The sequence below is a fragment of the Monodelphis domestica genome, chromosome 1 (genome assembly GCF_027887165.1).
Source record: "Monodelphis domestica isolate mMonDom1 chromosome 1, mMonDom1.pri, whole genome shotgun sequence".
Classification (NCBI taxonomy): Eukaryota; Metazoa; Chordata; class Mammalia; order Didelphimorphia; family Didelphidae; genus Monodelphis; species Monodelphis domestica.
Window position 1 is genome coordinate 667,083,488 of NC_077227.1, and position 14,897 is coordinate 667,098,384.

Sequence of the window (14,897 nt, forward strand, 5' to 3'; positions counted from 1 at the left end):
GGCTTTCCCCCTCATCTCTGCCTCCTACTTTCCTTATATTCCCAGCTAAAATCCAACCTTTTATAGGGAGCTTTTCCTGATCCCACTTTAATTTTAATACCTCCCCTCCCTCTGTTGACTATTTTCTATTTATCCTGTCTGTGACCTGTTTGTACATAATTGTTGTTTTGCATATCATCTTTGCCATGAGACTATGAGCTCCTTGAAACCAGGGAGTGTTTTGTCCTTCTTTGTATCCTTGGCATGGTGCCCACACAGTAGGTGCTTTAATCTTTATTGATTGCCTAGCTGACTTAGCTAGGGTCACACAGATAATGTCTGAGGTAGGATTTGAACTCATGTCTTCTTGAGTATTCTGCCTGGTTTTTGAAGCGATTCACAACCTCTTTAGACTTAAGTACATTGATCTTCCTTCTGAACTCATATTTAGTTAATCCATTCTCCCTATGGTTCTCACAATCTCCTGCTCCTTTGAACTGCCTGCCTCTTTTGCCTCAAATGTACTACCTGACTTTCCAGTCACAAAATATTTCCCATCCTTCAAGACACAGCTCAAGTGTCACCTTCTTCTACATAAAGCCTTTGAGTGATTCTTCACAATTAACAACATGCTCTCAAAATGCCTCCTATTTAATTAATCTATTTAGTATCTATATAATTAGTCATGTATGTTGTCTTTCCCAGAGGAATTAGGGTTCCCTGAGGTCAAGGATTGTTTTCCTTTTATCTCTGTATCCCCAGGGCCAAACAGTATATATATATATATAGTCAGGGTCTAAACATCTAAGAGGTGCTCAATAAAAGTTTGTTGGTTGACATTAAATTATGAAACTTGACACCTAGATTAATTTATCAGTACTTTTATACTTAAACAGTTGACCAAGAACAGGAACCCAGGAAGCTCATGAGTCAATAATAGCTCCTGAAAAAATGATAATTCAAAGCAAAAGGCAAAAAGTATAGAATGAAACACTGGAACGGGAAGTTGAAGGTGAAATGTATATGGTATTTAGTTTTGCCCTGGGCAGACTTTGTCAGTGAAGTTTCCCCCCTTTCCCCTGCCTTGAAAACAGAATGGAGAAAAGTAGATGGAGGAAGATCAAATCTCAGAAGAAACACCTGCATGGATTCGTTTTATTTTTATTTTTCTTACAAAAATAAACAATTTAATTAACAAGAAGTACAAAAGCTTCTGGATGTACAAACTCCAAGACAGGGAGAGTCTGGGCATTGCTGCTTTGCTGCTTTCATTGAAAGCAAAATGAGGCAAGCTCTAGTCCCATGTCCTGGCTCGTGGCTCATGCTACAACCCCATCCCCAATCCCCCCACATTTCGGCTCATACTGGTACATTTCCCCCATCCCTAACCTCTTGAGGTCATAGAGGGCAACCACAGCATCCCCTTAGGAAATAGCTCAGATACATATCTACTTATGGCCCAGCTCTCAAGGCCAAATCTCGATTCACAGAGAGCAAGTGAGGTGGCTGATTGTCCACACAGAGGCCCCCATTCAGAAGGGGGGAAGCAGCATGGCCTCCACCTACATTCTTGGGTTATCAAGGCAGTGATTGTGACGCTATGGCAACAACTGGGGGAACAGAGCCACCCACAGGATTGTCTTAGCAAAGGACAAGGCGAACCGCTAAGGAGGCTCTCTCCCAGGGTCCCAGCAGGCTGGCCTGTCCCCCCTGATTTCAGCCCCAGCGGCTCATTCCAGCATTGCCTAGGTTTCTCTCCCCACCCCCATTAGTCTGTGCACAGGGTTCTTGGCAGGGACTGCCGCCATCACCATCATCAGTCTGTTAAACTCACATTTTTACATTTTGATTTATTGCACGTGTGTCCTGGTCATGTCTGTCTGCTCCATGATGTCCTCCCCGCCCACCATGGGCTCTGGGGCTGATGGCCAAGGTCAGGTAAGCCCTCAGGCTGCTCAGGCAGACGCCCTCACATAGGTGATCTTGTTAGGATCAGAGACTATTTGGCTCCAACCAGTCTTGAAGAAGACAAGCTGTCGACCTGGAGGGCAAGGACAGAAATGGTGATGGGGCAGACTGGGGAAAGTGAAGGGAGCTGTCTGGAGATTCCCATCAGACTAGGGGTAGGGGAAAGAGGGAGAGAAATAGCTTTCCCATAAGCTCTTTTATCCTTCTTTCTTCATAGCTTTTCTATACATTATTATTTGTATTACCCTTGAGAGAAGGGACTATTTTTTACCTTTCTTTGGTATCCCAACTCTTACTCAGAATGGGTGCTTAATGTGTGCCCTGTACATAGTAGGAGCATTATAAATGCTTGCTGGCTGACTGTCCTCACCAGAAAAGGGAGTCTTGCCTTGATATCCAAACCCCAAACTCCACGTGATCTCTTCTAACCAGCTCTAGAGGCAAGATGTATAATTCCTCTTCAGTTCCACCTCCCAGAATTCTGTTCCTTAAAGTTAGCTTCACTTGGGTACCTTCTTTGAAAAGCCTTCCCTGATCCTCTCAATTACCGGTTCTTTCTTCTTCCTCAATTTACTTATAGGGTCCTAGATCTAGAGCTCAAAGGGACCTTGGGAGACAATCTAGACTGAAATTCTCATTGTATGCAGGGGGAAACAGAAGCAAAGAGAAACTGAGTTGGGGGCACTTAGGTAGCACAGTAAAAGACTGACAAGTCTGCAGTTAGGAGGTCTTGGGAACAAATTTGACCTTAGATACTTCCTAGTGGTGAGACCCTAGGTAAGTCACTTAACCCCAATTGACTAGTCCTTACCACTCTCTTGCCTTAAACTTGATACCGAGTATTGATTCCAAGACTTCAGAAGGTAGGGGTTTAAAGAGAAAAAAAGAAATCAAATGAGTTGCCTAAAGTCGCAGTAAGTATTAGAGAGAGGATCTGTACTTAGGTACCTAGGACCAGACTTTCCCCCACTGTACTACACTGTGTGACTGTGTGTGTTTGTGTCTGTCTGTCTGTCTGTCTGTCTGTCTGTGTTATTCCCTCCCTCATCTCCTAACTCTTAGTAGAATGTGTACACTGAAAGATATGGGCTGCCATTTTTGTCATTTCCTTAGTGCCTAGCATAATCTCTTTCATAGAGTAGGTGCTTCATAAAAGTTTGTTGGATCGAATGAATTTGCCACCCAATCTTACCTGTCCAGGTAGTCTGGTTGGTGACCACAAAGGCCCGGCACTGGGAATGACTCTCACAGACGTCCATAGCCTCAGCCAGGCTGAATACAGAGAGGAGACAACCTCCATGGTGGTAAGAAGGCCAACAATGGTAATTCTCTTGTGGGATAGTCGTGTCTGGGACCCGTCGGTACTCTACGTTAAGCATTTAAAAATATTTTCATTTTCCATCAGTGGGTCTGCTTGGCTCCAACCCCACAGAATATCATCCTCCATTCCCCCACTCCCTCTCCAAGATAAACTGATCACCTGAAATCTCAATACTATGTAGATTGTTTTTAGTTTTGATACTCAACACCTTTTCAACTTATTCTCAGTTGCTTCTCTCCTCTGATTGGAAGGCTGGAGTTTAAAGCACTAAACTCCATCCGAAGCCTTCCTTTGCAGAGCGCTCACAACTTTCCTGGTAACTCCATTTTCTATCACCATATAGACTTGGTTTCTAATCCATGGGACATTATGCCCCCTAAGATGTATCATACCTGGTGTTGGCCCCCACTCCCTTCAACTTCCCTTCCTGTTTTGCTCCTATTAGATTGTAAACTCCTTGAGGGAAGGACTGCCTTTTTCTTATTTGTACCCACAGCACAGTGGTTGGCACATAGTAGGAACTTAATAAATGCTAATTGAATTAGGATCACAGGCCTTAGGGCTGGCTGGAAGCTTATTATATCATCTAGTCCAACTCCCTTATTTTACAGAGGCACAAATTGGGGGCTAGGAGGAATTTACTTGACCAAAGTCATACACAGTGAAGGCAAGTTTAGAATCCATATCCCCAAACTCCAAATCTTACGTTCCCTCCACTAGACCACTCTGTCCTAGGGAAGAATGATATAAGGCTTAGAAAGACATGAGAAAAACAGGGCTACAGAGGAGAAAGGACTCAAGGAGAGCTCTTGTCTCTCTGGAGGGGAGAGCTCTACCTTCACTGCTCCTGTCCAGCATCAGAAGCCAAGGGCATAGTCTGTTCCCCCAGGATAAAAAGAAATAAAGGGACGGGAGGGGATAAAAAGCTTGTACCTAGGCTGGAAAGTTGAGCCCAAACTATAGCCTTCTCCCCAGGGCGAAGATGACAGCAGCTGAACCTCTGCTGAAGACAGGCTCAGGGTTTAGCCATAAAGTCAAGTCACAGAAAGGTCAAAACTCTTTCAATGTCCAGACTTGGGATGTTGGGAACCAATAAACAAAGCAATCAATGGATGCAGTCCCCGTGCCCTCAGGGTCGACAGCACAGTCACAGAAACACAAGATGGCACACCGATATACACACACTCACAAGAAGGGGCATACATAAACATGCTAAGCCAGCTGGCTACAGGTCCTACTTCATCCTGAGGTCTGATGGATTTGTGGTTGAGGTTATATTATTTAGGTCTTTGGGGGGGCTGCCCTCTCTCCTCCCATCCCACAACTTTCCCAGTAGTAGTCAGGGATATGTTTCCAGGCTAGTCTGAAAGGTCAGGAGGATGGCTAGGAATTCTGAAATCAGGGAACTCACAAATGATGCCCAAGACATGCTAATCAACATTTATTTTGAAAGCAATTGTTTGGGCATTTAATAACAGTGTATGTGTTGGAATCTGTGATATTCTCTCTGTTCAAAGACAAATTGAGACTCAGAGCTCTAGAATTCTTATAATAACCCAGAGAGATTTTTCTTCTCTTTCTTTCTCTCTCTATCCCTCTCTCCCTTTTTGTTAAAGCTGGAAAGGATCTTGGAGATCATTTGTATTGCTTGGCTAAGAGGATCCCATTTCTGGAATCCACGTTAGAAACTTCTTGAAACTCCCTCCTTTCCTTTCCTTCTTGGCCTAACTTTCCTTCCTCCACAGAGGGGACCAGACCAAAGTCCAGGCTTTGCTGTGATTTACAACCTCATAAACTGAGTCCCTGGGGACAGAGCTGGCTATTGTTCACCTCGTTAAACTTTATTTACAGGGCTAATGAGCCCCTCCCCCTCTGCCATCCCTAAGACAGGCCAGAGATCCCAGAATTTTCCTCCCTGCTCTACACAGCCCTGGCCAAACATTCAGGGGACTGGGGGTCGAGTACCTGCCCTCCCAAATAGATCCTAGCCTAATTTCTTAGAAGGGGAAGGTGGCCAAAAGGTGTGGGATGAGACAGATCTAGCTGAGCCTTTGACCAGGTGCAATTACAGGTCAAAGATTACCAGTGCTTAGATTTTTCTTTTTCTTTTCTTTTTTTTTCCACCTATAGAGGCAGTTTGGGGCTTCATTGATTTCTCTTCTGTGACAGTTCATGCCTTACCAGTCCAGGATTTTCACTCCAGAGACTAAGCAATGGGCAAAGGTAGCTTAACCTGCTTATACATCTCTCCTGGCTTTGTTCAGAGAAGAACCTTGTTCCCTGCTTTAGTCAATAGCAGATTGGTCAACCCGAAACAGCCGCTGACTCAGGCAGTGATTATTTAGTCCCTCCAATAGAGCCTTGCAGAGGAGAGCATATCACTCAGTCTCCCTACATGGACAGCCACAGACCCATTTCGACCCTTAACTTGACCATTCTTCTCCCTCCTTGATAATGCCTTGTTTTCTGTAAAAGTCCCAGAAAACCACTTCTACCGACCCTCCTTACATGCGGATGTGCCCCTTCCTCAGCCCTGGGCCAACTCCAAATGGGCATCACTCACCGGCTCGAGGGGATGTAGTTGAATTCTGCAGGTACCGCCCACTCCGGTAGAGATGCAAAACCTTCTCCAGTTGGGCCAGTGTTTCATCCACTCCCCAGGTGAGCTCTCCTAGGGGACAGAATGTGGCCTTAAGATGGTGCTAGTGGAAGCCATGAACACATCTTTATCGGAGATGAGGAAGGATCAGATCTCTAAGGGTATAAACACAGCCACTTCCTTCAGAAGATGACTGAGCTCCTTTCTGAAATCATGCCTTTAGTGTTCCACCACAAGATGAGGGGCATGATGAATGGAGGAGGGGTGGCAGGCTAGCAAAGTTACTACAAAGGAATCCTACAATGTACAAGGAGTGCTTGGGCGGGGAGGGGGGGAGATGATTTATTTTTAATTATTTGTGCTACTAACCCATTGCCCTGATGCAGAGAAGTGAGTAGTTCATGGGAGGGGGCAGATGTCACAGAGGAGCTAGAGTACAGAAATTCCTAAGGCATCACCTGTAGCATTGACGATGCTGTCCAGCAGTGGCCGAAGGGAAGGGGGGGCACTGTGGGGTAGGAGATATGTGAAGAAAAACCTGCCAAAGAGAAACCAGCATGCTGGTCAGTGTCCTGGCCTTTGAGAATTGGTCTTCCCCAGATTATTCCTTCTTAAAGACTAAAGGGCTGAGTCACCTCTGAAGGGGAGGCCAGACCTCCAGGACTACGGCCAAAGTCCATCATGGAAGCCACCCAGACATACACTAAAGTAACATGCCTCACGACAAATAGGAACATTCTCCCCTCTGTGTCCCATCTCTCTAAGGGTTTTTGGCTCCTTCATGCCTGAGACTGACCACTAGACTCAGGGAGGCTTTACCAGTTGGGCCACGTTTTTGTGGCTTCCAAGGGGCAAATATCTGAGACCAAAATCCACACAGACCGGGAAAATGGTGGCTCTATTTGAAGGGAGTATTGATGCTGGCAGTGCTCCCCATTCTGCTTTACTCCTCCCTTTCCCCCCCTCCCCAAATCTGAAGACTATTTTAAGAAGTCTCCAGTCTGGCTCCTCCTCTGATCAGATGATCTTTCTTGGAACTCAAGGATCTATTTTTAGCTGCACTGTCCAGGGGCTGGAACAGTTCCCTGATAGGAAAAGAGGTATGACCCCCAGCCCCATCTCATCCTAGTCTTGCTCAATGATATATCCCTTTTCTATCCCCAGATTTACCATCCCTGACATCAGCAGTGATAGTCATTATTTCTGTCCCCTAAACTCTCATTATTCTTTTTCTCTTACATAAAATAATGGGAACTCTACCTGCTCCTTGCCTTGGGGTACCAAGTCATATCTGTATGGATTCATGCTTACAGAGACTAAAATTTTTAACCTTCAAAACCAGCATAGTTTAATGACTTCTAAAAAGAAGAAAAAAGGCTATAAGGTACTAATAAGGGGTGGGGTGTTAAGGAAGTCTGATAGAGCTACCAAATAGGTTCTTTGCTGCCTCACTCTTTCCTCCCCCTCACGTCCCAGTCTAAATAATTGACAAGCAGTTATAGTGGGCAAGGGAGGCAAATTTTGGAGGAGAGGAGAGGCAGACTGTGGAAATGAGGAGGAATAAGGGAGTTGGGGAGGGGGCCTCACCTGTAGGCATTGTATAGGTTCCGCTTCTCATTCATACTCTGGCACCAGCCCTGGGCTGAGCAGGGCAGGGTGAAGTTCCTGGCTGGAAACTCAAGAACACAATCCCCAGAACTTTCACAAGGTGTCTCATCCACCCGGGCATCATCCAGGTCAGTCACCTTCAACTCCCCATCCACAAGAACAAATTGTCTAGGCCGGAAATCCAGCAGCGTCACTGAGCCCAGTGGTGAATGGGCAAGGTGGTGGAGCAGACGGCCAAGGCTCAGGCAGATCTGAGAAGACACAGGAGAGCATCTAGTTACTCTACTCAACTCTGGCCATTCATTCCTCTCTGCTCACTCTTCTGCCTCTTTTCTAGCAAAACCAAAGGTGCTGGGTGGGAAGGTAGTGTTGGGAGGGAAAGAGAGGAAACAGGGACACATGGAGGTAAACGACTTCTCTAGAGACTTCTCTGACAGGAATGGCTTCAATCTTTTGTCTCAGGGGAGCGACGAGGGTTTTAAGTTCTCCTTTAGCAGCTCTAATGTTAGCCCTCCTTGACCCAGAACGAGTGTATGTATTAAAAGAGTAATCAGAATACCTTCTAAAAACCAAACCAAACCAAACCAAACCAAAAAAACCCTCTCTGGCCACCAGCATCTGAGAATGTCTTCCTTCTCTATTTTGGTTGGAAGTATCAAGACTACCTCTCCCTAGAGAACTGTCTTCTAAGGGAAAAACATCTGGGAGAATAACTGAGGTGCCCCCTTTTCCCTGCTTACTCACTCGGAATCGGTCCTCCCAGGAGGTCTGCAGTAACTGGATCATCTCTACAGGGGAACCGAGCTCTGTGATGGTGGTCAGTGTGTCTGGGATGTCCTCGCTGTCCTGGTAACAATAGCCATAGAGCTGGAGGAGAAATGTTGGGTGGGATCAGGAGGGAGGAAGCACTAGTTTGTATAGACCCTTCCAGGTGTCACCCCAGAGCCCCAACCCTGAGCTCTTGTTCCAATTACCATACAATTAGAAAGATCCAGGTAGGATAGTCCAATGGTGGACTCCACAGAGTGAAGTATCAGGTGGCTTTGGTTTCCTGAGCAACCTGGGAAGAGTAGTTCTAGGATACTCTTCCTCTTTCCCCTAGGCCGGATGCTGCTATTGTTTGTCCTTCATTTTTGGAAGAGGACCAATAATATCACTGAGTGATGTCTTGATTGGCTCATAAATTGGATTTAAGTGAGGCAGAGTTGTGGGAAGTCATCAGCTTCATTCTTTCTTCCAAAGTCCTTGAAGTCCATTGAAGGCCAGATGCTAAAGTAGGGGTTAACCTCTCTTCCTCCCCCCTCCCAATATATTCTGGACTTGAAGTTCTAATCCTCAGGGCTTGAACTAGGAACTAACCTGCCAGAATGACAAGGTTTTCCATTAATATACATTATTCTGTCATCCTCACTCCATCCTCCACTTGTGACACTACTTTTATTCCCCATGTCCTAATTATTGTCACATTCCTAACTCTCATTCTCATTATCTTCTTGGGTTCCATTCCTCCCCTGGGTTTCTTAACCATTAAGTTTGTGAACTTTTTAAAAAATATATTTTTGGGGGGCACCTAAATATTTCAGTGGCTAGAGAGGCAGTCCTGGAAATGGGAGGTCCTGAGTTTAAGTTTAAGTCTGGATCCTTCTTAGCTTTGTGATTCTGGGCAAGTCATTTAATCCCCATTACCTACTCCTTGCTACCTTTTTGCTTGGAACTGATACTTCATATATTAATTCTAGGACAGAAGGTAAGGGTTTAAAAATATTTGGATAACTATTTTAATTTAAGTAGTTTCTTTCATTATCCTGTGTACTTTGTTTTAATGTACTTTAAGATATTACTCTGAAGAGAGGTGTATATAGCTTTTACCAGATGGCCAAAGGGGCCCATAAACCAAAAAAATGGGAACAATCCCTGATCTAACACATAATAGGTGACTAATAAATGTTTTTTTTAATTGAATGTAAATGGAATGGGTAATGTGTGAGCAAGACAAAACAAAATATTTCAGAGTGCAGAAGTGGGGGGAGAGGAAGGTGATGACTTAAATCCTCTCTTGTATCCTTGGAATCTTTAACTTTGGAGTCAATATGGTCACTTCACATTAGGTTTGAAAATCAGCCTCTTTGAAATAATAGGGACATTTCAGAAGAAAATCTCTAATCTCTGGGTTTCATCCTCAATAAAAATAAGGAGGCTATACTTCTCTAAGGCCTCTTCCAGCTCTAAATTCTATGTTTTTATGACCAAACCAGCAAGTCCCAAGAAGGGAGACTTCCCTCAAAACACTTGGCAATCAGCCCTAAGCTCAGATAGATCAAGTAGACTGAAGTTGCTAGTAATACATTTTTGAATCCATGGGATATAAATAAAAAGACAGAATGTTTAGATTCCTTAGCATGGCAATCAGAAATCTGAAAGGAAGACTTTTGCGATAGATGCTTTAACCTCCTTAACATTACAGATGAAGAAATTGGGGTAATCTAGTATTCAAGAATTAGGAGCTACATTAGTAACCTTTTGAGTGGCCCCAGAGAGCGTATTACTGGGGATAATAAGGCTACAAGTAATATGGATAGAAGGGGCATTTTGGGAGTTGGTATAAGGAAAAAATGTCCTAATAATTAGAACTGTCCCAAAGTGGGGTGGACTGTCTCAGACGTAGCTGGTTCCTGATCACTGGATAACTTTAAATAGTAGCTCTATAAAGGGAATCCTTTTTTAGGTACTGGTTGGACTAGAAGACCTCTGAGGTGCCTTCCAATAGAGATTCTGTAATCCTTGGACTCCAAATCTGGAGTTCTTTCCATTACAAGCAGCCTCTCAGTGGGATAACTGCCGGTCACCAGACTTGCCTCTTCTGAACAGTTGGTAGCATTATCTCACATAGTCATAGTCACAGACACAGACACACACACACAGAGCTGAATTACACAATCCCCGACATGGATCTTCTCCACAATCCCACAACCAGTCACACATCCTCGGAGCTATAGAATTGCAGAACTCTTGTCCCACAGGGGCATGCCCAGTCCCTCACATACCTCAAGGGCTATTCTAGCAAGGATCATTGAAGTGCCTGGGCTACTTGCTAACATGTTTATTCCCAATCCACATTTTCCTGTCCAATTTAAGGTTTCTCTCACCACTGCCTCCCTCTTTCACCCTTCTCTCCCTTGTACCTCCTCTCTAGATAATCTTGAGTTCAGTGAGACCCTCTTCAAGTCGGGCCAGCAATCAAGTCGCCCCTTTCCCTCCCCGTTACTCCCCCAATCAGCCAGGGAAGACACAGCACTGGGAAAGGGGGATTTGAGTCTAGAGAACAGGCTGGGCCTGGTTCTCATTTTCTTGCTCAGCATCTGAGTCTTTGTGGGGAAACTTCTGAAGGTTATTAAACACCCGGAGGTCGTTAAATGTGCTGTTAACGAGGTATTAATCAACACCCCTCAGGAAAAAATAAAAAGATGCTATTAACCATTCCCCCCACCCCCAAACTCCCCCCCAGGAAGCATGAAGCTGGCCAGTTATGTCCCATCTTTTGTTTCTTTGGAAGAAGGAAGAAACCCAGAACCAGCAGGCAGGCAGGCACACAGACAAGGGGCAAGAGTAGATGCAGAGCCTAGGCAGACCCAGAGCTGGGGGCTGAGGCCCCAGGGGCACCAGAGAGGAGAGAGGGAGAGAGACAGAGACAGCCTTTTGCCCTCTGACCCTGGGCTGAAGGAGCATCTGTCACGTGGGAGGAGCCCCTCCCCCCCCCCCTTTTAGCCTCCCTTAGCAAGTGTGGTCCTGGAGAAGAGAGCTGACCAGAGCTAAGCTAGTGGCCAGGAAGAGAGAAGGGGGAAGGAAGAAAAATGGGGAGTTCTTTAGGTCATTAAACCTTCTATTCCTGATTTTTCTCAGTTGTAAGGAGTCTAGGGAAGTTTGGGTCCTGCTCTAACACTTACCTGTGGTGTGACCTTGGCTAAGTCACTTCACCTAAGTTTTTGTGACCTCATTTATAAAATAGGGATCAGTATACTGTGCTTTGGCATTTTTGGGGGTATCCTCGGTTTTTAGCATAGTGCCTGTTACAAAGCAAGCATTCACTAAATAACTATTAACTGGTCTACCTTACGGTTTACAGAACTATTTTGTAAACCTTAAAATGCTATAAAATTTGAGTTTTGTTTTTCCCAGCCCTCAGGAGTCCCAAAATAATAAAATTTGTTTTTAGTTTTAAATTATTAAAAGTAAACAATTTAAGAATTTGACTTCATTTTAAGGTTTTAAAAATATCTCCAGAGCCTGCCTCAGTAGATCTTCTTTTAGGATGGGCTCTTTCTGATCCAAGGAGCAATCAAACAGCTGAAAACCTTGACCCTAAAGTGGACTTGGGATGAACCCCAAATGGACAGGGTAAAGGTCAACTCAGAGGATAGAGAGGAGGTTCCTAGTTGAACTTTTAGGCCCTCTAATCCTTTTAGAGTAGGGATTCTTAACCTTTTTTGTGTCTTGGACCACCTTGTTAGGCTGGTGAAGCCTGTGGACCTCTTCTCAGAAGAATATTTTTAAATACACAAAATACACCAAAAAATAAGTGAAAATAAAGATGAGATTTTTCCCCTATCTAAATTCATAGACCTCCCTTGATATTTATCAAAAAATGCCCTGGAAACTCCAGTTTAAAAAATCCCTGCCTAAGAGGTGGATTGGGAAAATGCTCCAAAGTTTAACACCAAAGACTAATGAAGAACCATGGAGAAATTAAGCTGAGCTTCTTGCCAGCATTCCTGGGGTGGGGATGGGGAGGTGGAGTGAAGAGAAGCTCCTTAAAATAATAGTCCTGATCTTTTCTCTTCTCCCCAAATCCATCTATATAATAGGAAAATAGATCAAAGCTCAGAACAAGAGTCCCTTCAACTAAAACTACCAATAAAAACAAAAAAACCCCAAACATGCTCTGTTCCACCAATATCCAGCCTGTACCTGAGGGTTCACAAAAAAACATTTCCCTGGAAGCTAAAGGAACAAGCAGGACACACCCAGATGAAACAAGCCAACAACCCAGCCACTTGGTTCATGGACGATCAATCTGGCCACACCTCAAGGTGGACAAAGGAAGATTTTGGGTAAGCTTTCTAGGGCTAAGATAAGGTCAAACCCATCAAGAATTAAAACTATTGCCATGAATATCTTTCTCTCCCCCTTTACTCTCCTCCCACACCCTTAGTTTGGCTCTGTTCCCCTTCAAACCCTTTTCATTTATCCCGCTGTATGTGATGAGACTCCGGAGTCTTAGAAAATTAGGTTGGTTGGACTCAAGGGGTCCAAACTCTCCCCTCTTCAGACTCCAAATGGAACCACTGTAGAAGAGGCAGAGGATAACAGGTCCTTTTGGAAGGGCATTTAGTTGTGTCCCTGGGAGCTGGGCAATCACCCAGGGTGGGGATTTTCTCAGCTGGGGAATCTGTTTCAACCTCAAACACCCCAGGAGCCAGAGATAAATAGTTCTCCTTAATTTAGTTCAACAAACATCAAGAACATACTCTGTCCATGGATTTGGGCCTGGTGATAGGTAGGAGGGTAAGGTTTGAACTTTTGAGGGGGGGACACACCCTGGGAGAAGGATAGCTGGTACAGGGTGACCTAACTGAGATTATGAGAGACTGGATGGAGCCTCTCATTGGAGGAGACAAGACTTTTCCCCTGTCTGTTTTTTGCCCAGTTCCCTGTCTCTCTCCCCATACCCTGCCCAAGCTGGGGGTATCAAACAAAAGACATAGGCAGAGACTAAACCCTGGACTTGTCTTGCTTCTGGCTCCTTGGACATGTAGCTAATAATCCTTGGACTCCAAGGCTGTCTCCCCTTCCCAATTCCGAAGGACCCTAATTCAGGCCCTTTGGAGGAGACAGGAGCTGGGAGGGTGTTTGTACTTCTGGAGTTCTCAAAACTCAACTCTCAGAGCACCCTGAGCTCTGGACACAAGACCCTTAGTGTTTCTGCTTCTGTCACAGTCAGATATGGGGTAGGTTTCTAAATAAACCCTCCACAATTCCCTTAACCCTTCACAATTCCCTTAAATCTTAGGGGTTTCACAGATCAACACAAGGACCAGAAATCAGGCAGAAACTGAAAGTGATCTGAGGTCACTTCTAAAACCAGCCTCCCCATTGGGCCCCCTTCTAGTTCTTCCAGATGCAATCACAGGTCCTGACACCTGACTATTTCATAGCCTTGACAAGGTCATTTGCAGAGGGATGAGGACTCAGATCCCAAGAAGGACATACTCTTCCTCCACTTCCATTTCTATTACTGGAGCTGGCATCCCCATCAAGACTGAGCTTTCATTTGAAATTGTCTTTTGTTTGCAGGTCATTTCCAGAGCTCAGTGCTCTTTGACACTGTCTGAGGGGAAGGCACACAGCCTTAAATCCTCAAGTCTCTGGAAACCTGGCGTAGCCTGGTACTTCCTCTACCAAGGATCTCAGAGTTGGTAAGAAGTAGGTAGCTTGGGAACCGAGAAGGGGCACATGGCAACCAGGCATGGCTGAGCAACACTACACCCCTTCTCCAGAATCTAGTTATGCCAGGCCCATGCCTAGCTACCTGCGGCTCGATGGGGTAAGCCTCTCATTACGAAATGCAGTTTCTCTTGTGTTAAGTCTATTGGACATGAGTCTCGCTCGTCTAGTCCGTACAGCCTCCTCCGGGTGTCCAATTTTTTAATACACTGGAGTGTCCCCTGCCCACATTCCATTGGGTGGGTGCTCCTCCAGTATCCACTGCCCACTAAGGTCCCCCATCCCTTGAGGCCCAATACCTGTAGCACATTGGGGTGCCTCAGCCTCTCCAGCAGCACCATCTCCTTAAGCAGTTTATGCGCTGCCAGCCGGTAACAGCCCCGCCGAGCCCCGAATTCTCGGACACAGCTGCCCAGGTCGTGGCCGCTGAAGTCCACGGCCTTGAGCGCCACGGCGACGCCGCCAGGCAGGCGGACCCGATACACTGCCTTGGTGTAGCCGGAGCCCACGTACTGCGCCCCGGACACGTTGCGGAGCGCGGCGCAGCCCAAGCGCGGGGGGTCAGGGGCTGGGGGCCAGCCCAGGGTGCCGTCGGGCGGGGTTCGGGTCCGGGGAACTCGAGGGGACCGAGGACGCTGCAGGCCTGGGCCGCCTCGGGCCAGGTCCATGAGGCGCCGCCGTTCCGGCCGGCCCGCGCCGGGCCCGGGTCCCCCCCGAGTGTAGCGCTGCACCTCCTCGTAGCGCGCCCGGATCTGGCGCGCCAGCTCACTTCGGCCCCCGCGACGGCCCGGGGCCGGGGCTGGGGAGGGGCCGGGGGGCTGGCCTGGCCGAGGTGGCTCCGATCCCGGCACGAAGAGCACATTGAGGACAGAGCCAAGCAGGAAGGAGGCGCAGAAGCCCGCGGCCACGGCGGCCCGCCGG

The 14,897-nt window shown here is 46.3% G+C and overlaps 2 protein-coding genes and 1 long non-coding RNA gene across 4 annotated transcripts in view; 2 read left to right on the top strand and 1 right to left on the bottom strand.

Annotated features, from left to right (window-relative positions):
* Nucleotides 1-1,124: 1,124 nt before the first annotated feature.
* PKDCC (protein kinase domain containing, cytoplasmic) overlaps nt 1,125-14,897 on the bottom strand; it is a 13,996-nt gene continuing 223 nt past the window's right edge. The window contains exons 1-7 of the mRNA XM_001382165.4: nt 14,276-14,897; nt 8,220-8,342; nt 7,455-7,726; nt 6,326-6,405; nt 5,832-5,939; nt 3,140-3,313; nt 1,125-2,020 (exon numbers count right to left, since the gene is read on the bottom strand). The exon at nt 14,276-14,897 is cut by the window's right edge and continues 223 nt beyond it. Coding sequence (XP_001382202.2) covers nt 1,935-2,020; nt 3,140-3,313; nt 5,832-5,939; nt 6,326-6,405; nt 7,455-7,726; nt 8,220-8,342; nt 14,276-14,897 — 1,465 coding nt within the window. The 3' untranslated portion in view covers nt 1,125-1,934. The remainder of the gene's footprint in view (nt 2,021-3,139; nt 3,314-5,831; nt 5,940-6,325; nt 6,406-7,454; nt 7,727-8,219; nt 8,343-14,275) is intronic.
* LOC130458541 (uncharacterized) lies at nt 3,312-5,930 on the top strand. The gene is made up of 2 exons (XR_008917951.1): nt 3,312-5,491; nt 5,744-5,930. It is a non-coding gene; the product is annotated as an uncharacterized LOC130458541 (long non-coding RNA).
* The window catches only part of LOC103096724 (E3 ubiquitin-protein ligase TRIM7-like), a 263,229-nt gene continuing 259,555 nt past the window's right edge, over nt 11,224-14,897 (top strand). The window contains exons 1-2 of one of the 2 annotated variants that reach the window (XM_016423977.2): nt 11,224-12,583; nt 13,827-14,076. In XM_016423977.2, the coding sequence (XP_016279463.2) occupies nt 13,999-14,076 (78 nt within the window). In that variant the 5' untranslated portion in view covers nt 11,224-12,583; nt 13,827-13,998. Of the gene's footprint in view, nt 14,077-14,897 lie in introns of both variants that reach the window. The other variant, XM_016423974.2, reaches the window with a different exon arrangement.